Raw genomic sequence first — 25,964 nt, 5'->3', positions numbered from 1 at the left:
CAAATTAGAACAGCATGCCACCCTTCACCTCAAAAAACTATCCAATCTCCTGGTTTCCCACCTCCGGAAAGGCAACTCACTCACCCTTCACAACATTTCCAGCAAACCTCAACCACCTCTCATTGCACACAAACCCAGTCTCTCCCATCTACTCAGTCTCCCACTTCCAGCTCCACTCCCTCCAAAACCTCAGAATTCCAATCCACACAATCTGGCACCACAACACCCTAATTCAGTAGTTAACCTTTCCTCCAAACCTCTCTCCCAATCCAAAACATCTGTCCTATCCAAAGGCCTCACCTTCAGCCCCACTCCCAGATTCAACCAAACAGCCCTCGTCAAAGATTTACTGTCCTACACTCGTACTCTCTGCTGGAAGTATCACTTTGCCACGAAGAAAAATGATCCTAATCCTACCCCTAATGATCCAACTCCCCAAGACACTATCCAAATTGAACCCTGCCTGGAACAGTTCCGTCCTCCGTCACAGCGGGACCCACCTCCTCTTCCTCAAAATCACCCTCTCCAAACCTTCCAGGAATTTCTGACTTCCAGCCTTGCCTCTCAATCCTACTCCCAACATCACCACTGCTGAAGCTCAGGCTATCCGTGATCTGAAGGCTGACCGGTCCATCGTCATTCTTCCGGCGGACAAGGGTTCCACGACCGTGGTACTTGATCGTCGGGAGTATGTGGCTGAGGGACTGCGTCAGCTTTCAGACAACACCACATACAAAGTTTGCCAAGGTAATCCCATTCCTGATGTCCAGGCGGAGCTTCAAGGAATCCTCAGAACCTTAGGCCCCCTACAAAACCTTTCACCTGACTCCATCAACCTCCTGACCCCACCGACACCCCGCACCCCTACCTTCTACCTTCTTCCTAAAATTCACAAACCCAATCATCCCGGCCGCCCCATTGTAGCTGGTTACCAAGCCCCCACAGAACGTATCTCTGCCTACGTAGATCAACACCTTCAACCCATTACGTGCAGTCTCCGATCCTTCATCAAAGACACCAACCACTTCCTTGAATGACTGGAATCCTTACCCAATCCGTTACCCCCAGAAACCATCCTTGTAACCATTGATGCCACTTCCTTATACACAAATATCCCGCACGTCCAGGGCCTCGCTGCGATGGAGCATTTCCTTTCACGCCGATCACCTGCCACCCTACCTAAAACCTCTTTCCTCATTACCTTAGCGAGCTTCATCCTGACCCACAACTTCTTCACTTTTGAAGGCCAGACATACCAACAATTAAAGGGAACAGCCATGGGTACCAGGATGGCCCCTTCGTACGCCAACCTATTCATGGGTCGCTTAGAGGAAGCCTTCTTGGTTACCCAGGCCTGCCAACCCAAAGTTTGGTACAGATTTATTGATGCCATCTTCATGATCTGGACTCACAGTGAAGAAGAACTCCAGACTTTCCTCTCCAACCTCAACTCCTTTGATTCCATCAGATTCACCTGGTCCTACTCCAAATCCCATGCCACTTTCCTTGATGTTGACCTCCACCTGTCCAATGGCCAGCTTCACACGTCCGTCCACATCAAACCCACCAACAAGCAACAGTACCTCCATTACGACAGCTGCCACCCATTCCACATCAAACGGTGCCTTCCCTACAGCCTAGGTCTTCGTGGCAAACGAATCTGCTCCAGTCCGGAATCCCTGAAGCATTACACCAACAACCTGACAACAGCTTTCGCATCCCGCAACTACCCTCCCGACCTGGTACAGAAGCAAATAACCAGAGCCACTTCCTCATCCTCTCAAACCCAGAACCTCCCACAGAAGAACCACAAAAGTGCCCCACTTGTTGCAGGATACTTTCCGGGACTGGATCAGATTCTGAATGTGGCTCTCCAGCAGGGATACGACTTCCTCAAATCCTGCCCTGAAATGAGATCCATCCTTCATGAAATCCTCCCCACTCCACCAAGAGTGTCTTTCCGCCGTCCACCTAACCTTCGTAACCTCTTAGTTCATCCCTATGAAATCCCCAAACCCCCTTCCCTACCCTCTGGCTCCTACCCTTGTAACCGCCCCCGGTGTAAAACCTGTCCCATGCACCCTCCCACCACCACCTACTCCAGTCCTGTAACCCGGAAGGTGTACACGATCAAAGGCAGAGCCACGTGTGAAAGCACCCACGTGATCTACCAACTGACCTGCCTACACTGTGACGCATTCTATGTGGGAATGACCAGCAACAAACTGTCCATTCGCATGAATGGACACAGGCAGACAGTGTTTGTTGGTAATGAGGATCACCCTGTGGCTAAACATGCCATGGTGTACGGCCAGCACATCGTGGCACAGTGTTACACTGTCCGGGTTATCTGGATACTTCCCACTAATACCAACCTATCCGAACTCCGGAGATGGGAACTTGCTCTTCAATATATCCTCTCTTCCCGTTGTCCACCAGGCCTCAATCTCCTCTAATTTCAAGTTGCCGCCACTCATACCTCACCTGTCATTCAACAACATCTTTGCCTCTGCACTTCTGTATGTGTGGATGGATATGTGCGTGTGTGCGAGTGTATACCTGTCCTTTTTTCCCCCTAAGGTAAGTCTTTCCGCTCCCGGGATTGGAATGACTCCTTACCCTCTCCCTTAAAACCAACTTCCTTTCGTCTTCCCCTCTCCTTCCCTCTTTCCTGATGGGGCAACAGTTTGTTGCGAAAGCTTGAATTTTGTGTGTATGTTTGTGTTTGTTTGTGTGTCTATCGACCTGCCAGCGCTTTTGTTCGGTAAGTCACCTCATCTTTGTTTTTATATATAATTTTTCCCACGTGGAATGTTTCCTTCCATTATATATATATATATATAGACACACACACACGTCCTATCTCAAATGCTCGATGGTTTGGAAATATCGTAGACCCTGGGCTGATGCGCAGAGCAGTCTGAGTTATAGTGGGGAAGTGGGTAGTCTCCACGAGACCCGTGTTTACATTTAGTGATTTTGCTGTTTCCTCTTCGTTTACTGCTCTCATGTCAAATGAAAACAAAACAGATTTCTGTAGCCGGGAGCTATCAAGTGAATTAAAATACATTCACATAATTATGGAAGGCTAAAATGTGTTGTTAGTTGCAGATTTTATTTTATTTCCACCTTTCTGACAGTCATGCATTAATTGCCTTGCAGAACAATGAAGTTATTTTTGTCGGTTTGCTAAAGAAATTTACTTTTATTAATCTTTTCCACTGAGGCAGACAATATATTTGAAACAAAGTGTTTAATTCCACACACTGTTTGCTGCATTTCAAGTGCGTGTTTTCAACTTTTAGCACGTGTGGCATTATGCCTTAATAAACAACCAGACATGGGGTAACACAGTATTGGTACTCCTAGAAAATTTACATCTCGAAAATCGCATTGATAAGCTTAATATCAGGTCGTGGCCTACTTTACTGGGAATCTGGACATAAGAATGTGCACTTTAAATTTGCACATTTTAGTATGGGTCACGAAATTCCGATGTTCGTGGAGTATCCTCTGATGTCTTGTTTCTTTTATGACATAATGTAAGATCTGTTAATGTTTTGCATGTACGAACATATGAGCTCCCTACGGCATCGTAGCTGTGGAAGCGCGGTGACGCCTGTCATCTGGCACTCTCTGGCAACTGCAGAAACGAACCTATTTCTGACAGGTCGCGGAAAAATATTCCGAATGGTGGTTTGAAAAGGGTTACTATCAAAGCAAATTTCCTTTTACGCAAGTTGAACTATGTGCGAGAATGTATGATGAATTTCTTAAATCACAGAGCGTTTGACTCTCATTTAAAAATCAATCCTTTGACGATGAGCCATTTAGATGAATTTCAAGCCCAGAAGATCAGACATTTATGTCGTTATTAAAAATTTTACTGGCACATTTGTGTGATATATCGTAAATTGCAATACGCGCGTAAAAGACCAACATTATATGTGAAAGCGTAGCTTCTCTTTCAGCGTATTAATCTTATAAACCAATATTATATGTGAAAGCTTTTTGTTTCGTGTAGCATCATTATGTATATTAATTTAAACCATTAACTTTTTCGGTTTGTGTGTTTGCGCTACTTAACAGTGATGTTGCTATTGGCTGACTACATCAAGTGGCCTAAGCTCTGAATACCCGCTGTCATCGGCTGGCAAGATCACGTGACATGAGCTATGACTGGCTTACAAAAGTGCATCGCAATATCGATCTCAGTGCTTCAGAAAGTAACATGCGGTGTGTGGTGGAATTCGAATTAATACTTTCGTAATACGAAAATATGCAGCTTACATGTTCCTGCACATCAAAGATCTTTCTGATATGTGTTTTTTTACCTGTGTTTAGTTTTCTAAAGCACCGGGAAATTCTATACCCATGTATAAAATCATAATCATTCAAAGGACTGATAAGTTAGACAGTTCTGAGAGAAAATATACTGTCAGTTAACAGGGGAAAAAAGTATGTTTTCACCCGGGAGAAAGTGTATTTTTAACCGGGAAATCCTGCAGAAATCTGGGAATTTTTTTTCCTTGTCCTCGTATACACCCTGATTGTGATCCATCTGTTATTTGTAGTGACCCCATATGTGTTAAATTGGTAAAGTATTCATTAAATTTTCTGTTTTGTTCCATGACAGTTCTCCTGCATCAATACAATTCTGTTCAAATTTGATGACATTCTGAGCAGTGGTTCTCTTTCTACAGCAGTTTGAAACTGGTGCTTTAATTATGTACACCCTGCATGATGTGATCAACAAGAGTCCCAACTCACTTCCATGGAGCACACCCAAAGTTACTTCTGCATCTATCAATGACTCTCCATTCAAGATACCATGCTGCATCCTTCGTATAAAAATAAATCCTCAGCCCAGCCACAAATTTTGCTTGGTACCCCCATATGACCATGCTTTTGATAATAAGCATAGATGTGATACTGAATCAAATACTTTTTGGAAATCAAGGAATACTGCATCTGTCTGACTGCCTTGATCCAAAGCTTTCAGTATGTCATGTGAGAAAAGTACGAGTTTGGTATCACATGATCGATGTTTTCAGAATCCATGTTGGTTGGATTGAAGGAGGTCATTCTGTTCACCTTGTTACGTTCGAGCTCAGAATATATTGTGAGATTATGTAACAAATCAATGTCATGGATACTTAATGGCAGATTTGTAAATCACTACTACCACTCTTTTTGTAAACTGGTGCGATCTGTGCCTTTTTCCAACTATTGGACATGGTTTTTTGTTCAAGGGTTCTACAGTAGATTATAGTTAAAAGAGGTGCTTCAAATTAAGTATAATAACTGATAGAGATTTCTTTGGGCCCAGAAGCTTTGTCAGTGTTAACGGTTTCAACTGTTCCTCAGTGCCAATGACACTACCGCTTATTTCCCTTGTCTCTTCAGTGGTATGAGGATTAAATTCAGATCATTCTCCTGGGTTTTTAATTGTAAACTAACATTTAGAAATGGGGTTAGAAATTTTTGCTTCTGCTTTTTGCGGTTCCTGCCTCATCTGCAAGTGACTGAACATTAACTTTGGTCCCACTGACAGCCTTTCCATATGACCAGAATTTCTTTGGGTTTTGTGAAAGATGATTTAAAATTATTCTGCTATGGTTCTCACTGAAGTCTTCATGCCTTGCTCTCTTGACAATCGAAAGTGTTCCATTCAGCTTCTCTCTATCTATAGCTCTATACTTGGTTTTACACGTATTATAAATAGTCTGTTTCTTTACAGTCCCTGTATACCATGGTGGTCCCTCCCATTATGAACTGTTCTTCTGGATACATCCTTGATGAAAGTTTAAAGTTCCTCATTGAGATATGATTCTACTGCTTTTTTATCTAGTTTATTGAACATGCATAGCTTTCTGTTTGTTTTAGTTTTGTTTTATAATCTGGTAATCATTGTTGCCACAGCTGTCTCTTGGTCACTAATACCAGTTTCAATGTGGCCATCCCCCAAAGAGGTCAGGTATATTTCTTGCCATTAGATATATTTCCATCATGAGTGGGGTTCCAAGCTGTGTTCTAGGGAGTTTTCAGAGAATGATTTTAGTAATATTTTACAGGATTTCGTGGCATGCCACCTATTAATGAAACTGTAATTTTTCCAATTCACTGTTAGGTGATTATAGTCTCTACCAATGATTACAGTATGTTTTGTAAACTTGCATTCAAACCAACTCAGTTTCTCTGTTACAGTTTTCAGTTACAACAGGAGATTAAGTCTGTTGGCTGATAGAACGATCACAATTAAATTTTGTGCCCACCCCTGATACTGAGTCTTGCTTCTTGCTTCAGTTTCCCTCTCAGTGGATTTGAGTTTCTTGTGTACTGCGACAGATACACTACCTCCATTTCCTATTAGACTGTTCTTTCTACACACACTTAAATTTTCCCCACAAATTTCACTGCTCTCAACTTAAGCTTTCTGTATCTTAACTTTCTGTACCTTGTATTTTGTGAGCTTCACTGATTTTCAGGTGCACTATTGGCTTGTGGTCAGTAATTGTTGTTTATGTAATGAGTGTATATTTCTCACTGCCCGTAATCACTACTGTCCATTTTATTTGCAGTGAGCAGAGACAAAACAGCTCAGAATATTGTCTCTGTTTGTGGACCTGATGTGGTCATATCAATGAGTGGTTTGAAATGCATTATGGACAATTTCTCCCCAGAATATGATACAGAATGGGACATCCCTGTTGTTGTAAGAGAAGAGAAATCATGTAAGTATGTTGAAAGTATAACTACAGATTACTGTGATGACAGTGTTATAAAAAGTATATATTGCTACTCACCATATAGTGGAGATGTTGAATCAACATCTGCTCTGTATGGTGAGTGGCAATGTATTCTTCTTATAATGTGGCAATGTATTCTTCTTATAATGTTGACATTATCCCATCCTGGATTTTCCATTGTTTGAACAACCATTATGTGAGATCCGTATAGAAAGAAACCCAACAAAATGTGGGTCAGTTAAGTGAATGTTTTACTTTTACATAGATTATTTTTTGGTACTTAAAATATTGCCATATTTACGAAATGAAAACCAGTGATAAAATGAATGGATAATGGTAGTGTGAAGGTAAGTGTAGACTTAACAGCAGACCTGGAAATACATGTTATTTATATGACAAAAGCAGGAGTATGTTTTGTAATGTCATGACACCAAATATTCATAATTACAGTTGGGCTCTATCTTTTCGAATTCATTCATTCTCACATTGTGTTCTGTGGAGCTCATTATGAGAGTAAACAGTAAGGGTTTAGACAAGCCGTACTGTACCTGTCATCAGGAACCAGAAAATGTAGCATCTATTTTCGTCATAATTTGCATCTATTTATTTGTTTGTGAATGATTAGAAGCACCAATTTAAAAGATTGTCATGCTACATGAGTGAAGACAACAAAGCTATAGTTCTTTGAAATTGGCTGTTAAAAAAATGCTGACTGGGAACATTTTGAGTAGAACGTTTGCACTTGCGGAAACTGCAACATCTTTCCTTTTCCAAAATGGCCTTTGTTTTCTTCATTTGAGTGTTCTAAGCTTTCTGGAATGTAATGTGTCTCTGATTTAACATGTTTCTGCAACTTTCTTTGCCTTTTCGTGAACAATTCAATTAATTTCTGCGTTGTGTGGGTGTTCATAGTAGTGCGACCCATGCTTGACAATGCTACAGGTAGAACTGACAAGGCACTTAGCGTAGAAGTAGAACTGAAAGTAACTCTATTTGAATGTTAGGGGAAGAATTTTGGGGTGCAGTCAAAAAACAGGATAGATGTTGTTTCCAACTGCTATAGAGCACAGTGCACACACAATGTAGTGGCCGTTGGCTGCGAGCGTAAACAAACTAGAATTTTGACTGCCCAAGGGGAGAGGACAGTCAGTGTTGCCAACTAACTTGGGAAATGAAAATACACCAACTCTTTTTCTAAAATTCACCAAAAACGCACTAGAACTAACAAGCATGGTTATCATTGAATACTTCTCTCGCCATGTAACGAATGTGGACAGAACAGAAAAATTAGTTATATAAGATGTGAAATTTGAAACTTGAAAGGTGAAGTAACTAAAATGGCCCTAGAGGCAATGTTAAATTGTTGAATATTATTGTGTACAGTTACGAAAGTTACATGTATTGTACTCACTTTAAAAAATTCCCTATTCGTCAAAATCTGCCACAAAAACTGCATTATCCTTTGAAGATTATGATGATGATGATGATTCTGGCAGGTGTAGCCAACATTTCTCTGCACTTACAAGGCCAAATCTGATTGCCAAAATGGATTTCACAGTTCTCACTTTCTGTCTGTTTCACTGTTTCGTTTTTATTATATTTATTTGGCTGAAGACTCAACATCTGATTCAGATGTGGAAAGAAATGGGTGGGAGTTGCAGTTTTCACTATTTCAGCAATGGGTTTTCACCACTAGAATTTCTCTATGAAGCAACTTCATTGCAAAATTTTACCATGTCTTTTACTTCAGTACATTTTATGTAGTGTAAATTTTTAAGACTGATTACACAGGCCAACAGAACATTTTTTTTTTTGAGAAACTTTTTTTACTTTGATAGCTGATCTTTGTAGATTTTTATGAGCTCAATCAAAATCTAGCCTTAGTTTCTTTGTGTGACCCATAGCTTTGAGCAATGTGCTTTTTATTATATAAAGATCCTATGCTATACAGTAAACAGGGAAATTAATGAAATGCTTTGTTACAACATAAGCATGGTTTATTTTTACAGTAAGCTATTTAAAACAATGATATGTGTTAAAAAGGTTTCACTTGTCAGCTGGGCTTGGTTTGTATTTTCTTTCTCTTTTTTCTTTGAAGCTTGTGTAGCTTTTTCTACGATGAGTCACTTGCTGAACTTCTCGGTGAAGTGACCGACAGTAGTCCCCCGATCATGTTGGTGTTCCAGTGGCCTTGGTAGTGTTTTTCCATCACTTTAATGTACTGGTCATAATGCTCTCCTTGCTCCTCACTAACATCTTCCATATTGTCTGGGAAGTAATCAAGGTGACTGTTCAAAAAAGTGAAATTTTCAGGCTCATTAAACTCCCTGAAGTTTTAAACTTATTTAATATTCTGGGACTTTTTCGTGTACTAAGAACTTTGTAATGACCTGCTTGAATAATACCAATGCTTCTTTCTCATTTAAGGTCATTGTGGATTCAAAGTTAGCATCAAACATCAATTTTCTAGTGTCAGTTCTGACAAAGGCATCTTCTTTTAATTTAGCTTCTGAAAGGTGTGGAAACTTTTGGCAGAGATATTTAAAACATGGTCCATTTTTAGGCAAAGGCCTGACTTTATATGTAGAGGTGGTTGTTGTTGTCTTCAGTCCTGAGACTGGTTTGATGCAGCTCTCCATGCTACTCTATCCTGTGCAAGCTTCTTCATCTCGCAGTACTTACTGCAACCTACATCCTTCTGAATCTGCTTAGTGTATTCATCTCTTGGTCTCCCTCTACGATTTTTACCCTCCACACTGCCCTCCAATGCTAAATTTGTGATCCCTTGATGCCTCAGAACATGTCCTACCAACCGGTCCCTTCTTCTTGTCAAGTTGTGCCACAAACTCCTCTTCTTCCCAATTCTATTCAACACCTCCTCATTAGTTATGTGATCTACCCATCTAATCTTCAGCATTCTTCTGTAGCACCACATTTCAAAAGCTTCTATTCTCTTCTTATCCAAACTATTTATTGTCCATGTTTCACTTCCATACATGGCTACACTCCATACAAATACTTTCAGAAACGACTTCCTGACACTTAAATCTATACTCGATTTTAACAAATTTCTCTTCTTGAGAAACGCTTTCCTTGCCATTGCCAGTCAACATTTTATATCCTCTGTACTTCGACCATCATCAGTTATTTTGCTCCCCAAATAGCAAAACTCCTTTATTACTTTAAGTGTCTCATTTCCTAATCTAATTCCCTCAGCATCAGCTGACTTAATTCGACTACATTCCATTATCCTCGTTTTGCTTTTGTTGATGTTCATCCACACCGTCCATTCTGTTCAACTGCTCTTCCAAGTCCTTTGCTGTCTCTGACAGAATTACAATGTCATCGGCGAACCTCAAAGTTTTTATTTCTTCTCCATGGATTTTAATACCTACTCTGAATTTTTCTTTTGTTTCCTTTACTGCTTGCTCAATATACAGATTGAATAACATCGGGGAGAGGCTACAACCCTGTCTCACTCCCTTCCCAACAGCTGCTTCCCTTTCATGCCCCTCGACTCTTATAACTGCCATCTGGTTTCTGTACAAATTGTAAATAGCCTTTCGCTCCCTGTATTTTACCCCTGCCATCTTTAGAATTTGAAAGAGAGTATTCCAGTCAACATTGTCGAAAGCTTTCTCTAAGTCTACAAATGCTAGAAATGTAGGTTTGCCTTTCCTTAATCTAGCTTCTAAGATAAGTCATAGGGTCAGTATTGCCCCACGTGTTCCAACATTTCTGCGGAATCCAAACTGATCTTCTCCGAGGTTGGCTTCTACCAGTTTTTCCATTCGTCTGTAAAGAATTCGCGTTAGTATTTTGCAGCTGTGACTTATTAAACTGATAGTTCGGTAATTTTCACTTCCTTTGGGATTTGAATTATTATATTCTTCTTGAAGTCTGAGGGTATTTCGCCTGTCTCATACATCTTGCTCACCAAATGGTAGAGTTTTGTCAGGACTGGCTTTCCCAAGGCCGTCAGTAGTTCCAATGGAATGTTGTCTACTCCCGGGGCCTTGCTTCGACTCAGGTCTTTCAGTGCTCTGTCAAACTCTTCACGCAGGATCGTATCTCCCATTTCATCTTCATCTACATCCTCTTCCATTTCCATAATATTGTCCTGAAGTACAGCGCCCTTTTATAGACCCTCTGTATACTCCTTCCATCTTTCTGCTTTCCGTTCTTTGCTTAGAACTGGGTTTCCATCTGAGCTCTTTATATTCATACAAGTTGCTCTCTTTTCTCCAAGGTTCTTTAATTTTCCTGTAGGCAGTATCTATCTAGAGAGATAAGCCTCTATGTCCTTACATTTGTCCTCTAGCCATCCCTGCTTAGCCAATTTGCACTTCCTGTCGATCTCATTTTTGAGACGTTTGTATTCCTTTTTGCCTTCTTCATTTACTGCATTTTTATATTTTCTCCTTTCATCAATTAAATTCAATATTTCTTCTGTTACCCAAGGATTTCTACAAGCCCTTGTCTTTTTACCTACTTGATCCTCTGCCGCCTTCACTACTTCATCCCTCAGACCTACCCATTCTTTTTCTTCTTCTTCTTCTTCTTCTGTATTCCCCCCCCCCCCCCCCCCCCCCCCCCAATTCCTGTCAATTGTTCCCTGATGCTCTCCCTGAAGCTCTGTACAACCTCTGGTTTAGTCAGTTTATCCAGGTCCCATCTCTTTAAATTCTCGCCTTTTTGCAGTTTCTTAATCTACAGTTCATAACCAATAGATTGTGGTCAGAGTCCACATCTCCCCCTGGAAATGTCTTACAATTTAAAACCTGGTTCCTAAATCTCTGTCTTACCATTATATAATCTATCTGATACCTTCTAGTATCTCCAGGCTTCTTCCATGTATACAACCTTCTTTTATGATTCTTGAACCAAGTGTTAGCTATGATTAAGTTGTGCTCTGTGGAAAATTCTACCATACGGCTTCCTCTTTCATTTCTCTCCCCCAATCCCTATTCACCCACTACGTTTCCTTCTCTCCCTTTTCCTACTCTCGAATTCCAATCACCCATGACTATTAAATTTTCATCTCCATTCACTACTTGAATAATTTCTTTTTTTTTTTTTTTCTCATCATTCATTTCATCAATTTCTTCATCATCTGCAGAGTCAGTTGACATATAAACTTGTACTACTGTAGTAGGCATGGGCTTCGTGTCTATCTTGGCCACAATAATGCGTTCACTATGCTGTTTGTAGTAGCTTACCCATACTCCTATTTTTTTATTCATTATTAAACCTACTCCTGCATTACCCCTATTTGATTTTGTATTTATAACCCTGTATACACATGACCAAAGGTCTTGTTCCTCCTGCCACCGAATTTCACCAATTCCCACTATATCTAACTTCAACCTATCCATTTCCCTTTTTAAATTTTCTAACCTGCCTGCCCGATTAAGGGATCTGACATTCCATGCTCCGATCCGTAGAGGTGGTAGGAGTATGTTTTTTGGATCTTCAAGGTTTTTGCGTGGAATGTTCTTCTCACCAGGTTTTTAAGACTCCCTCACAGGCGAGTTCTTTCTGCACCAGTGTTGATGCCTAGCCCTACTGTCCCATTGACACAAGAAACATGGGAATTTGGTAAAGCCACCTTGCTAACCAAGGAACATGTATGTTACTTTAAGATTGCCACATATCATCCAACTATGGGCAGAATAGCCTATTTTATTTAGCACTATTTCTAAGTTTTCCTAGTTTTCTTTCATATGTACAGAATGTCCAAGAGGTAAAGATGCATACATGTTACCATTGTGTAATAAAACAGCCTTTAAACAAGTCTGGATGAATCAGTAAACAGCCTCCAGTCTTCCTTTTTATATTAAATACGAAACTCATTCATCAGACCGGGAATGTCTGATCAGTACACTGAATCAGCTTCTTCTTGGAAAAACTTGAAAAATTGCTGCTCTCTCTTTCTATACGTGTATGTGCTGGTTCCAACTGCCAATAAGTTCTTTTCTTTTAGTCTAGAGCCAAGCAATTCACCTTTTTCTTTTGTTAAGCCAATATCCCTAACCAAATTATTAAGCTCGGTTTGAGTAAACAGTTTCTGTATTACACTGGAATTCGTCATCATCTGGTTCATCTAAATCACATTGTACATCAGAAAATACTTCTGTTGGAATAGAGTTTAAAACGTGTGGTGGTTCAGGAAATGGCAAATCTACACCATGCCCTACTGGTCAGGTGGCGGATGGATGGTTATGGTAGCTTATTGCCTTCTTGTTTTTCAAATTATGACCAGTACTATCAACACTGCAAAAGTAGTAGTCATCGGAATGATTTCTTGGCTTCCTCCATATCATAGGAACAGTAAATGTGAAGGCTCTTTTCTCTTTTTTGACCATTTTCTCAGATCTTCAACACACACATAACATACCTTATGCGTCGCTCAAGATTTATCTTGTTCACCAAGTTTAGATCAAAAGTATTTTTCACAAAGTTTCTTTTGTGTTTTTAATCGCAAATTCACCACAAATATAACAAAAACTGTCAGCAGAGTTTTTACAACCACAATTAGACATTGTACTGAGCATACATACAGGAAACGGGAAAGTGAGGTTAGGTTGACAGTAAACAAAACACCATGTGTTAACACAAAAATAGAATCAACCTTTTTTGCCAGCAAATGTTTTCAGCAATGCTACCATCATCATCTACATTCATTACACCTTACCATTGCAGGCGTTACTGCGTTGAATACCTTGTCTGCTAATTCAGCTACTTTGTCCAAGGCAATGTTGGCTTGCAATGCAGTAAATTGCTTTCACTTGAGGTGGTAGATGACTGCTCCACGAGATACATAGTATGCTATTGCGACTTTATCAGTATCAACTTTACTGCACATATCCCTAATGTATTGTGAGAGCCTCCTGTCACTAATATTCTTGCGTTAAAACTTGCCGAACACATTCCTCTAGCGAGGTAGACACCTCATGGATCAGTTCTCCATTGCTTCATAAGTTTCTGTCACAGGTGGGGCTGTGATTACATCTTTAATTATGCACCGGATTTGTGGTCTGCTGGCTTATCAGTAGAGTCTGCCACAATTCTTGCTTAGAGAATGCTGGCCTCCTCTTGTGTGAACTACAGTGCTGGTTTGTGCAGCCAGAAAGGTGGTAAATGCACAGGAAGCCAAGAGAGTGAGGGTACAGTTTTGATAAGTGATTCAGTCGTGTTAAATCTTTTCTTCCAATGTGTAATATGAATAAATAAAGTCAGGGTCACCAGTTTCGGAGCTTCTAGAAGATTAGCTGTCATAAAAATATTAGTCTGTGTTCTTGAAATTTAGTCATACCTCAAACACAAATACTAACGTCATGGGAAGGAGAGAATGTTATTTAATGCACAAGGAAGAACAATTAGTATTTCTTATCAACTGAGGAGTTAACAGAAGTATGTGAATTAAAAAAGAAAAAAGAAGAAAGAAAGAAAGAAAGAAAGAAAATCTGGAATGAATCGGTCTCTAAGAACAACAGCCATGGAAAGTCATAATCAGGGAGTGCTAAACCAACGGAAACACAGCACGCCCTGCGGATGGCTCATGACCTCTTTTGACAACTAACATGTGTATATCAGCTGAAGGCAACTAGCAATTTTGTCATTATATGTGTATTGCAGTGAATTTCACCTTGGTATCAAACCAAAATATTCTGCAACAAACACTCATACTGTTTTTAGTAATGCATGTCTCTGAAAGATCAGTTTTGAAGGGAGACGATGCTACAAGAAAATTATTGGTACATTGGATGACTAGGAAACAAATATTGACATTTCATAGTAATGATATGCACAGTAAAGTTATTTATTTATTCATGTTTCATGTAAAATATGTATAATAGCTTTCAGTCTGATGGGAGAATTTGTATATAATGAAGCTTTTGTGTACCTTTTAAACTAAATTTGAGCCCAGAGTAACAATAGTAGTATTTAAAATAAAAAATAAAGAAGAACATTAGCTTTCACTTACTACACACTTAAAGTTGTAAAGATTGCTTTTTACACTTTTTCAACTTACCATTGTTAAAATTCAGAAATGTTGTGCTATTTTAAATATTTACAGAAACTTCTATCTGTTTTTCAGCAAATGCCTCATATTTCAGCAAAAAAGTTGTTTATATTGATAAACCGTTGCCACCAAGGAGCATGAGTATTATGGATAAAAATAAATGGTATCACAAATACGGTATCAGAGCTCTTCTGTGTCGCCCACGAAGCCAAGGGGTTTTGAAGTAAGTCTAGCATCAGCAGTCATGAAATTAATAATATTGTTCATTGTTCCTCAGCATGCTCTTGTCCTTCTCCTCCTCCTCCTCCTCTTTCTTTAAAAAAATAAAAATAAGAGGCGGAGACAGCCAGGAATGTCCTTGGACTCCTATCTCAAGGTGGCACCTCACTTCACTTTGGATGTCTAGTGTGTGATAGTGTGGTTCAGAGGATGCTTCTGTATTAATTGAGGACAGTGTCCTCACAACCAGTTGTCTACTCCTCCACTATGGAACCTTCTAAGATCACTAGTGTCTTCAGAAGAGTGCTGAAGCAGTAGTTCAGTTCCTCAAAGCTAACAAACTTATGCATCCAAGAACTTTGTTACTGGATTCCACTTCTCCCGGAATTTCACGTGACACTGAAATGTATGTAGAAAATACTAGCTTTTTCCGTTTTCAAGAGCAGACCAGGCACTCAGCCTTAAGATGTGGCAGTGCTCTTACACCACTTGCAAGTCTTTAAAATGCCTGACATGTTTGCATTTTATGTTACACATACTAAACACGTACGTTGCTCATTGAACATGTTTGTGAACAGCTCAGTAAATGTAATTTTCAATAGCAGCTAATATAATAGATTTGGAAAACCACTTGCAACAGTCAAAGCATAATCTTTTTTAGAAGTAAGTTTGGTAACTTGTCTTTTCCATTTATTTTAAAAATACTAACCATAGACTTGATTGATTCCATAGATATGGCTTTGGTGTCATGGTAATTATACAAACATAACTGTAATGCTCATGTAATTCCACAGAAATATCAATAGTTAAGATACGAATTTACAACAGATATTTTATTTACTTGTATACAGATGAGTATGGGAGCTTAAAACAAAATTCTGGCCAATGCAGAGGGTTTAAAAAAGTTAATGGAAATAAATGTTGGCAAGAGGTGCAGGGTGTATACGACCTGGGACAACTGGGAAATCCGGGAAAAACCCGCGAATTTTTTCATCCGGGAAAAACCCGGGAATTTTTCGGAATTCCGGGAATTTTTCATTGTTTTAGCTTTCAATTAAATTTTTGTAATTTTGACTGCAGAATTGATCTCTAGCAGCAATAAAATGTAAACGAGAGGGAAAAAAATAAAACTTTAGTGGCAAAGGTAATGTGCGATTTACAACAGCAAAAAAGTGCATACACAAGCGTCTGCAAATAGCAAAGATATGTCAAAGACCATAGGGCGCAGACTGTAATTCTTCGTAACAATAAACTGCTTGTTATGAGCTTGACGTCACAACTGTTCACATTAGGTTCGTTTGACCAGTTGCCAGCGGTCTGTTGCGCATGCGCATTTGACTCGTGTATAAGCAGTACCTTCTCCCGCTTCCCGCTACTTGAAGCTATGTAGCAACCTTGACTTGAAGTTTGACTGTTAGCTGTATCGGTAGTAGCAGCAAGCAGCCAGATGCAAACGAGAAAAATTTTGCTCGCGCCCCCTAGCTGCCAGATTCGCGCTTGCACAGAGTTGTCTGAGTTGCAGTGGGGAGGGGGTTAGTCTCCACGTGACCCGTGTTTACGTTAAGTGATTTCGCTGCTTCTCTTCGTGTACAGCTCCCACGTCAAATGAAAACAAAACGGATTTCTGTGGCCGGAAGCTATCAAGTGAATTAAAATACATTCACATAATTATGGAGGGCAAAAATATATTATTAATTTCAGTTTTCTAATTTTATTTTATTTCCAAGTTAGTAGCAGTCAAGCATTAATCGCCTTGCAGAACAATGAAGTTATTTTTGCAAGTTTGTTAAAGAAATTTGGCTTTATTAATCTTTCTGCTGAGGCAATCATTTTATTTGAAACGAAGTGTTTCATTCTACAGTATTGGCTATTTCCAACTGTTCGCTGAATTTCAAGTGCACGTTATCATCTTCTGCCATGTGTGGCATTATGCCATAATAAAGAACCAAAAATAAGATCGTAGAGTACTGGTACTCCAAGAAAATTTACATCCCAAAAAACCACACTGAAAAGCTTAATATCAGATGGGACCTACTTCATTGTGAATCTGGAAAATGCCAATTTGCACTTCCAAGCCGAATTATGCATTTTAGTATGGTTTACGAAATTCTAATGCTCTTTGGAGTATCCTCTGATGCCCTGTTTCTTTTATGGTATAATGTAAGCTCTCTTAGTGCTTTATGCACACGAACATGCGGGCTTGGGCTTCCTACACCACGCTGCAGTTGCACACGCACAATAATTCCTGTTTTCTAGCACTCTCCGGCAACTGGTAAATCGAACCTATTTTTAACAGCCTCCGGATAGTACTGCGAACAGTGGTTAGAAAAGCGTTACTTTTAAAGTAAATTTCTTTTTACATAGGATGAAATATGTTACGTGTGAGAAAGTGGGTTGGATATCTAAATCACAGAGCGTTCGAAACTGAACAGTTTGAGAACCAGCCACTTACAAGAATTTTGAGCCAAGACATTTACATCATAATTTTAAATTTACTGGCACATTTGTGTGACGTATCTTAAAGCATAACACACGCAAAAAAAGATCAATATTACATGTGAAAGCTTAGCTTCTGTTGTAGCGTGTTAATCTTAAGAGACCAATATTATATGTGAAAGCTTAGCTTTTCTTGTAGATATACGGTACTGTTTACATTAATGTAAACCGTTAACTTTTCCTCTTGTGTGTTCGCGTTATGTAACCAGTGATCTTGCTATTGGCTGACTATAACACGTGTCCTAAGCTCTGAATAGCTGCTGTCATCGGCTGGCGAGATCTCGTGGTTTGAGACATGACTCGCTTACAAAAGGACATCGCAACCTCGGTTTCAACGCTCCGGAAACTAACGCACTGTGTTTGATGCAATTCGAATTTACACTTTCGTAATACAAAAATATGCAGCGTATATGTTACTGCAAATCAAAGGTCTTTCGAAAACTTCTCTCCTTTTTTTTAAATTAAAAGTCTCTCCTAAACCTTCCCCCCCCCCCCCCCACCCCCCCCCCCCCCCCCCCACCCCCCACCCCCCCACCCCCTCCGGGAAGTTCCGAGTTTTACAGTTCCGAGGGAAAATCTATGGGAAAACCTACTGTCACTTAGCACGGGAAAAGTGTATTTTGGCCTGGGAAAAATCATATTTTTTTAAACGGGATATCCGGGAATAATCTGGGAATTTTTTTTCCTTGTCCCCGTATACACCCTGAGGTGTCATTTGAACCTTTATTTCAAAATTAGTGTCACCTCAGTAAAATTGGAAAGAAAAGATGAACAAGAAAAATCACTTATTTTGTTGTTTGTGTAATAGTTTTACAAGTCAGTTGTCATTTGATAAATGAATTCAGTTCATTTCCTGATCCTGCAGTGGGCAAAATGAATACTGACACCAAATGTGACCAGACAGTAACTCAGCCACAGTAACTCAGCAGTGGCTGTTGACCTTTCATTACATCTGTTTATATGACATCCCATACAACAGAAATGTATCTAGCATGTCATAGTTCTTGAATAGTATTGATAACATAGCTTTTAAATTATGACATGATGAACATTTTTCTCTCCAGGGAACACCTGCGGCTTCTGTTGGATAGTGTTGTCATGGTACTTTTGCTATGTGATAGGGACAGTCCCATAGTTCCAGGTTCATTTTGGAAAGGCTATTTTTGATATAACTGTTGTTGATATTGTTGGTTGAGAAATAGAAGTTCAGAATTCAGCTATAGAAAACCTATGGCTATGATTACATCGTCAACCGTGCTAATTTTTATGCTTTATTGTTGTCTATTGGTTAACAAAATTTAAATAATTTCGTATTGGAAGACACTCAAGTAAAAGATGATCCCCATTTCCTTTTTAAAGAGCGTCTTTGAGAAAATTTTATTTTTAACTTATTCTGAATAATGAAAATTGCAAACTGTTTTGTTGATATAAAGTGTGTTGTGTCGGTATCTGGGCCGACACCGTGAAGTTGAGATGGCTGAAAAGGCAAGCTAGACTAACGCAGACGGGCGTGAAGTACTGGAACAGGATACGTAATTAATGTTAGGAAGAAAAGTACGGAGCAGGTTTAATACTTAACTTTACTCAATCAGTGTGGTACATCGATCTTGACGATACACAGGAGACTTTAAGTACAATCACTGTATGGCTAATGGCGCCTTGCTAGTTCGTAGCCATTAACTTAGCTGATGGCTATTCTGTCTCTCGGCTAATGAGAGAGAAAGGCTTCGTACATCTGGTCGGTAGCTAGGTTCTCGTACAACTGGGCAAACCTCCGTTGCGTTCCGCAAATGTTAAGCTTACTACATATTCCGGACAGACAATTCCTGTGTTAGGACAGTGCAGCCTTCTTGCAACATACAAGGGACAAACAAAACTTGTGTCATTTTACGTTCTTCGTTCTTCTTCTGCAGTGAACTTGTTTGGTCTAGAGTTGTTTCAGTTGTTTAACATGTCTATTGTAAATCAGGTCCTCTCAGTGAATCAGACTGTGCCTTCAGACGGTGTTTCTCGCTTATGTGACGAATTTGCAGATATTTTTGCACCGGGCTTAGGTTGCGCTAAAAACTATGAAGCACATTTGGAACTGGAAGGAAACGCGCAACCGAAATTTTTCAGAGAGCGCAATGTTCCCCACGCATTGCGTCAGGAGGTCGCAAGAACATTGAACAATGTAGAATCACAAGGTGTGAGTGAATGTGCACAATGCCTCTTCTCTTTCAGCTCCGCTTCATCGCGTACGCCGTACAGGTGTTCCGTTCGTCTGGACGACGGAATGTGAACGCGCCTTTCGCCAGTTGAAATCGGCGTTGCTTTCTAATACTTGCCTTACGCCATTCGATCCCCAGAAACCCCTTTTGTTGATGGTAGATGCATCGGATTTCGGGATCGGTGCTGTGCTTGCGCACAAGGTTGGCTCCCATGATCGCCCTATTGCCTTTGCGTCCAAATTGCTCTCGTCTGCGCAAAGAAATTATTCACAGATAGAGAAAGAAGCTTTGGCTCTCGTGTTTGGTCCGAACTTGCTTGCATGTTCAAAGTGTTTGCCAGAAAAAGCAAATAGCTTGGCGTGACGGGCAATGTTCACGCGAATGTCTAGTAGCACACCGCGGGCACGATTTCACTACATTTGTGGGCTGGCGCGGCACACGTGGCTTAGCGCGCGGCGGCAGCTGTGCGGACATGCGCGAGGCCCGGTTACCAGGCCGCGCAGCGCGTCCAGCGGGCCGGTTAAACTAATAGGGAGTGGGTAGCAACATTGCAAGGACTTACTAGGGACTGTGCCTTTGAATGTGACTGTGGTATTTCTTATTCAGATACAATGGTGCGTGATGCAATTGCACAGAACGTTTCTGATGTTCGCATACGGGAGCAAATTTTGAAACTAGTTAATCCCTCCCTTCAACAAGTGATAGACATATTGGATAGACAGGACACACTTGACTGTGCTCAGGAATCTTTTGAAACTTCGCCAGCCGTGTGTAACATTAACCGACACAACAAAGTGTATATGTGAAAAAGTTAAAGTTATGCTATTTATTTATCATCTACATTTTGACAATACAAAAGGTAAATAAAATAAAGAAAAAAATAATAAAAATGGTTTGGATTAATTTTTGTCTTTACTTTCTTCATAAGTTTAGATGGCATAATGCTCCCAATCTATACCAGGTAAGTTGAAGTCGCCCCCTATTACAATGGCATGATCAGGAAAATTACTAATGATATTTTGCAGATTGTGTCTGAAGCACTCTTACAACTACAGATACTGACCCAGGTGGTCTAAAGAAGCACCCGATTACCATTTTTTTCCGTTCTTTGATACTCAGTTTCACCCACATTAATTCACATTTGGAATCTGTGTTAACCTCGCTAGATTTTATCGAATTTTTACTGCAATAAACATGCTGCCACCATTGGCGGCTAACCTATCCTTACGATAAACATTACAATTTGAACTTAGGATTTCGTTGTCATTGATGTCTGGTTTCATCAAGCTTTTTGTTGCCAATACTATCTGTGCATTATAACCTTCAGCAAGCGATACTAATTGTGGGACCTTTCCTTGTATGCTCCTGCAGTTTACTAAAACCATATTAATCTTTTCTATCTCTGATCTATGAGGACCAAGATTCTTTTAGGTCACTGTGGGTGATTTAATAGGCAAATTGTCTTAGATCCCAAGGGAGGTGTTCTCAAACCTAAAAAAGCCCCATGTGTACACCACACGTACTCCTCTACCATAGTAGCCGCTTCCTGTGTGTAGTGCATGTCTGACCTATTAAGGGGAACCCTACAATTCTGCGCCCGATAGCGGAGGTCGAGAAATTCACATCCGATACCTTTGCAGACTCATCTGAGCCTCTGGTTTAGACCTTCCACCCTGCTCCAAACCATAGGACAGCGATCAACCCTGCGTACGATGCTACAAATAGACAGCTTAGCCTGCACCCCGCGTGCGTTGCTAGTTGTCTTCACCAAATCAGCCATCCGCCGAAAGGAGCCGAGGATGGCCTCGGAACCCAAGCAGCAGGCGTCATCCGTCGTGCCAACATGTGCCACTACTTGCAGCTGGTTGCACTCAGTGCATTCAATAGCTGCCGGCAGGGCCGCCTCTACGTCGTGGATGAGACCTCCCGGCAAACATACCGAATGCACACTGGAATTCTTTCCCACCTTGCCTGCTATCTCCCTGAGGGGCTCCGTCACCCACTTAACATTGGAGCTCCCAGTGACAAGCATACCCACCCTCTGTACTTGTCCAGACTGGGCAGGAAAATTGATAACTGGACCAACAGGAGAGGCATTCCGTGCTGCCTCAGAGTTATCATCCACACTGGGTAACACCTCATACCTGTTGCTGAGGTGTAGGGAGCTAGCTGCTCGCCCTGCTCCCTCTTTCGCCTTCCACCCAGTGACATGCGAACCCAACACTGCCTGCCACCCACTCTGGAGTGAGGTGGAACAGATAGATGTTGCATATCAGAAGCTGCAGCAACGTCCAGGTCACCAGGGGAGTCCAGTGGCACAAAGGGTGTCGCAGGTCTCGTCACTGGTGACTCAACGTCACCGCAACTTCGAGCATTAGCTAGAAGCTTGTCGACAGTATCCAACGCAGCTTACAGCTGTTTTCGGACAGCAGCCAACTCTCCTTGTGTCCACTCACAACAACCACAGTTCGTAGTCATGTTGTACTGCGTATAAAATAGATATAAGATCTCAAATAGCGCTACTGAGTTTGAAATGTATAGAAAATATACCAAAGGGGAATAAAGTAACACTAAAAGTTTCTGTGCAGATTTCGCACTGTGCTCTGAGACCGCAAGCTATTAAACAGAAATAAATTTTTCTACTGAAGTTGACGCATTTACAGATACCTCTAATCCTGTTTACCGAAAAGTTACTGCACGAGATAAATATTCAAACTAGAATGCACTGAACCGAACTGTATGCTGTCTACTAGCACAAAATTAAAACTTTGTGGCATGACTAATTTTCTGGTGATTGGAAAATTTATACTAGGAAGCTGCCTTACACAAGGATATCCACAAGACTAACACAAAAACAAAAACTATGATTAATTTTCTAACCACTAGTCTACACAGTAAAATAGACACGTATGGTTCACTTCTTTGCAGAAGCAAGTGAAAAACTAAACAAGACCACATTAATTTACTGCTTATTAGACAAGTGGTGGTGGTGGTGGTGGTGGTGCTGTGCATCCTCTCGGCTTGGCGACTGCCAGTTTCTTACTACACTCGTAGAACTCAACTCGAGTTCTACATTTACTGTAGTATTTCAAAAGTCTGTCGCACATGTTATCAAAAGAGAGTGAAGGCAGATCCTGCAGGGGGATAGTTGGCAAAGGAGTTGATACATGTATGGTGATAACCAAGACAAAAAGAAAGTGTGGCATAAGGTAACATCAGTCAATCCAAATGTATGAAAGTACTTCCACAACCATTTTTCGTAAGCTCCCCAATCTTTGACAGACTCATCGTAAGCCATAAACAGCAGAATAAACGACCAGGGTATTGACAGACAAACCAGGATGTGCAAGGGGTGTCGCGGCAGGCAGTGTAGATTGAGACAGACCCGAACTGACCAAAACAGAGGCAAGCGTTTGCAATACATGAGTTTTATTGTGTTGTGTTATGGCAAATGCCTGCTGTTGTTGACTGAGATGCTCCAATGCCACTGTAAGAGCCCCTTGCTGATCAACTATTCAACATAAAAATTCATCAATAGCACCGTCAGACATCGTAGATGCAATGGAAGGCCAACCAGAGACTAAAAACCACATGGAAAATAATCCTACACTCGTCGTCACTTTGGTTATAATTTGGGCACATGACACAACCAAGAATGTTAGTACACCTTTATTAGAGTGTGGCATGTACACCAACCACTGTAACATACATTGAACACAATAAGATAAGGCAAATGTATGCAAACAGTAATAACATGATAATTGGGCACGAGCGTAGTACGGCAGTGTTTAAATAGGCACTCATCCATGCCGGGCTGTTTTGGAAGTACACAGTATTGCTGTTTTGGGGTACACTCTCACGGATGATAACACACTGCTATGCTAACTGCTAATGCATGTGCGGCTTTCAAGTGTGTGCGCATGACTTCAAATTCTCATCCTTTATGTCCATGATACCCATTAATTTTCAAAGGCTTTTGGTGCTAGATCACTAGACACTCTCTTTTTGTGTAAACAGCCAATGGATCTGTGAACTTCCTTTATACCACAAACAAGCAGCAAAGGATAAACAGTGCTGACACCACGATTCTGTCGAACTGAAGAAAGTCGTGCCGACTAAAAAATGCTGTATCAAATCCCGAAAGAAATAGTGTCTCATCGCACTGCTAAATGAAATGTCGTGCTGAACTGAGAAGGACCAGACAAAGTAAAGACAGATGAAGTAGTGCCAATACAGGCAGTGCCTCAGATTGCATGTTTGCAGCTCTTTAGGCACATATGGAATTTTGTACTTCACAGCCGACCCTACCATAAAGAGAGTTTTACATAAATCTCTAGGTTTGCATCCAGACACGATTCTATTGGCCCTCTTTTGCAGCTTGAATGTGTTGATAGCTGATTTAGAGTTCCCCCAAAATGTGACCCCATATTTAAGGTGATAATGAAAGTGTGCATGATATGCACTCTTTACTGTTTTCTCACTGCAATGGGATTTTAATGAGCAAAGAAGGTAGCAGGTCTTGTACCATTTTGTGTTAAGCTATTCTATATGCTTGTTGCATTTTACGTTGCTCTGCAGCCGTAAACCTAAGAATTTGATTTCTCTACTGTTACTAACTGTTCCGTCATTGATAGAGGTGAATGGGTTATACATATCCTTGAGTTTAGAGCATTGTAAAATTATATTATGACAGTTTTTTTTTTAATACTTATTACGAGCTGATTATGCTGTGCCCAGCTGCTACTCTTTTTGGTGACAGTGTTTACTGATTGTTGTAATTCTTCAGTACTTCTTGCTTGTAAATGAATTGTGGTGTCATCTGCAAATATGATTGTTTTTTTTTTTTTTTTTTTTTTTTTTTAGCATCCACCGTTAAGCTTAGATCGATAATGCACAGAAGGAACAATAGTGGTCTGATTACATGTCCTTGTATTACACCAGACTTAATTACATTATATTCCAACAATCATTCAGAAATAGTTTTAAGGTTCACCACCTGATATTCATGCCCTGCTTACAACTGCTCAGGGAGGATCTGATCCATCTGTTGGATGAATATCAAATATCATATTTTCCAAACTTGGACAGGAGAATCTAATGATCTACCATGTCAAAAGCTTACAGTTGGTCAATAAATACTTGTGTTGATACTTGTTTCTTGCATTACAGGTTTTGTATACAATTTATATTCTCACAAACAGCAGTACTGTTGACCACTTATTTCTGAATCCTTGATGTTCATTATGTAGGCTTTTGTTTGTACTTATAAATTCCGTAAGTTTGCCATACATAACATTTTCCACTATTTTGAGAAATTGCATGCATCTCCTATGGTGTGTTCCCCATCCTCAGAGGTGTTTCCAGACAAGTCTTCGATGTGGAACCTCGTTGACTGGAGTAGAATTGTGTTCACTTATGGGTCCCGCTTTGAATTGAGCCCCAGTGACCAGCAAAGACATGTCTGGAGACATCCCAGACCGTGGTGGGATACTGACCTGACTTTTGCACGTCATACCGCCAAACAACCCTCTGGACCCTTGGACACAGCAGTATGTTGACGATATTCTACACCCCATGTTGTTGTCCTTGATGTCATGCCATCCAGGGCTTAAATTTCAGCAGGATAATACATACCTGCACACGGTGAGAGCATTGTAGGCAGGACCCTGCAATCATCTCAGAATTTTGATGATCCAATGCACCAGTTGGACAGAATTTGTCACGATATCCCTCAGGAGGATATCCAACAACTTTATCAATCAATGCCAAGCCGCATAACTGCTTCCATAAGGGCAAGAGGTGGACCAGTGCATGATTAATGTGCACAGTTTGTGAAGCTCTTTCTTGTCAATAAATCATCCTATTTATCTGCAATTGTAATAATTTGTCCATCTGTACATGTGCATCACACATACTGATTTCAACCTCATTTGGACAATTCCTTCATTGTGAATCTTTTTGTCCCTTAGAGTGTATTTGCATAACCTGAGATATTTTCAGTTCATCAGGGGAAGCACCTGCTTGAAATGAGCAGTCAATAAATGTGTAAGTAAATCAACTATGTTTGGAGCACTCTTTTTTAAGATTGCTTGAAGGACCTACTTGAAATGAGCAGTCACATAAGTGTGTAAGTAGATCAGCTATGTTTGGAGCTGTCCTTTTTAAGATTGTTTGAAGGATACCATCAATCCCTGCTGTGTTGGAGTTCTTTTCAGCCCTTTCATTGCTTTTGCAACATCATCCTGCCAGACAGTACTGATGTGT

General features: G+C 40.4%; 1 protein-coding gene across 1 annotated transcript in view; it reads left to right on the top strand.

Moving 5' to 3' along the window:
- LOC126416431 (little elongation complex subunit 2-like) overlaps positions 1-25,964 on the top strand; it is a 221,806-nt gene that overhangs the window by 143,138 nt on the left and 52,704 nt on the right. Inside the window, exons 7-8 of the mRNA XM_050084151.1 lie at positions 6,582-6,734; positions 14,851-14,998. Of these exons, the coding sequence (XP_049940108.1) occupies positions 6,582-6,734; positions 14,851-14,998 (301 nt within the window). The remainder of the gene's footprint in view (positions 1-6,581; positions 6,735-14,850; positions 14,999-25,964) is intronic.

Source organism: Schistocerca serialis, chromosome 8 (genome assembly GCF_023864345.2).
Source record: "Schistocerca serialis cubense isolate TAMUIC-IGC-003099 chromosome 8, iqSchSeri2.2, whole genome shotgun sequence".
In the NCBI taxonomy this organism is placed as follows: domain Eukaryota; kingdom Metazoa; phylum Arthropoda; class Insecta; order Orthoptera; family Acrididae; genus Schistocerca; species Schistocerca serialis.
This window is presented reverse-complemented; position numbering and strand designations above follow the sequence as displayed.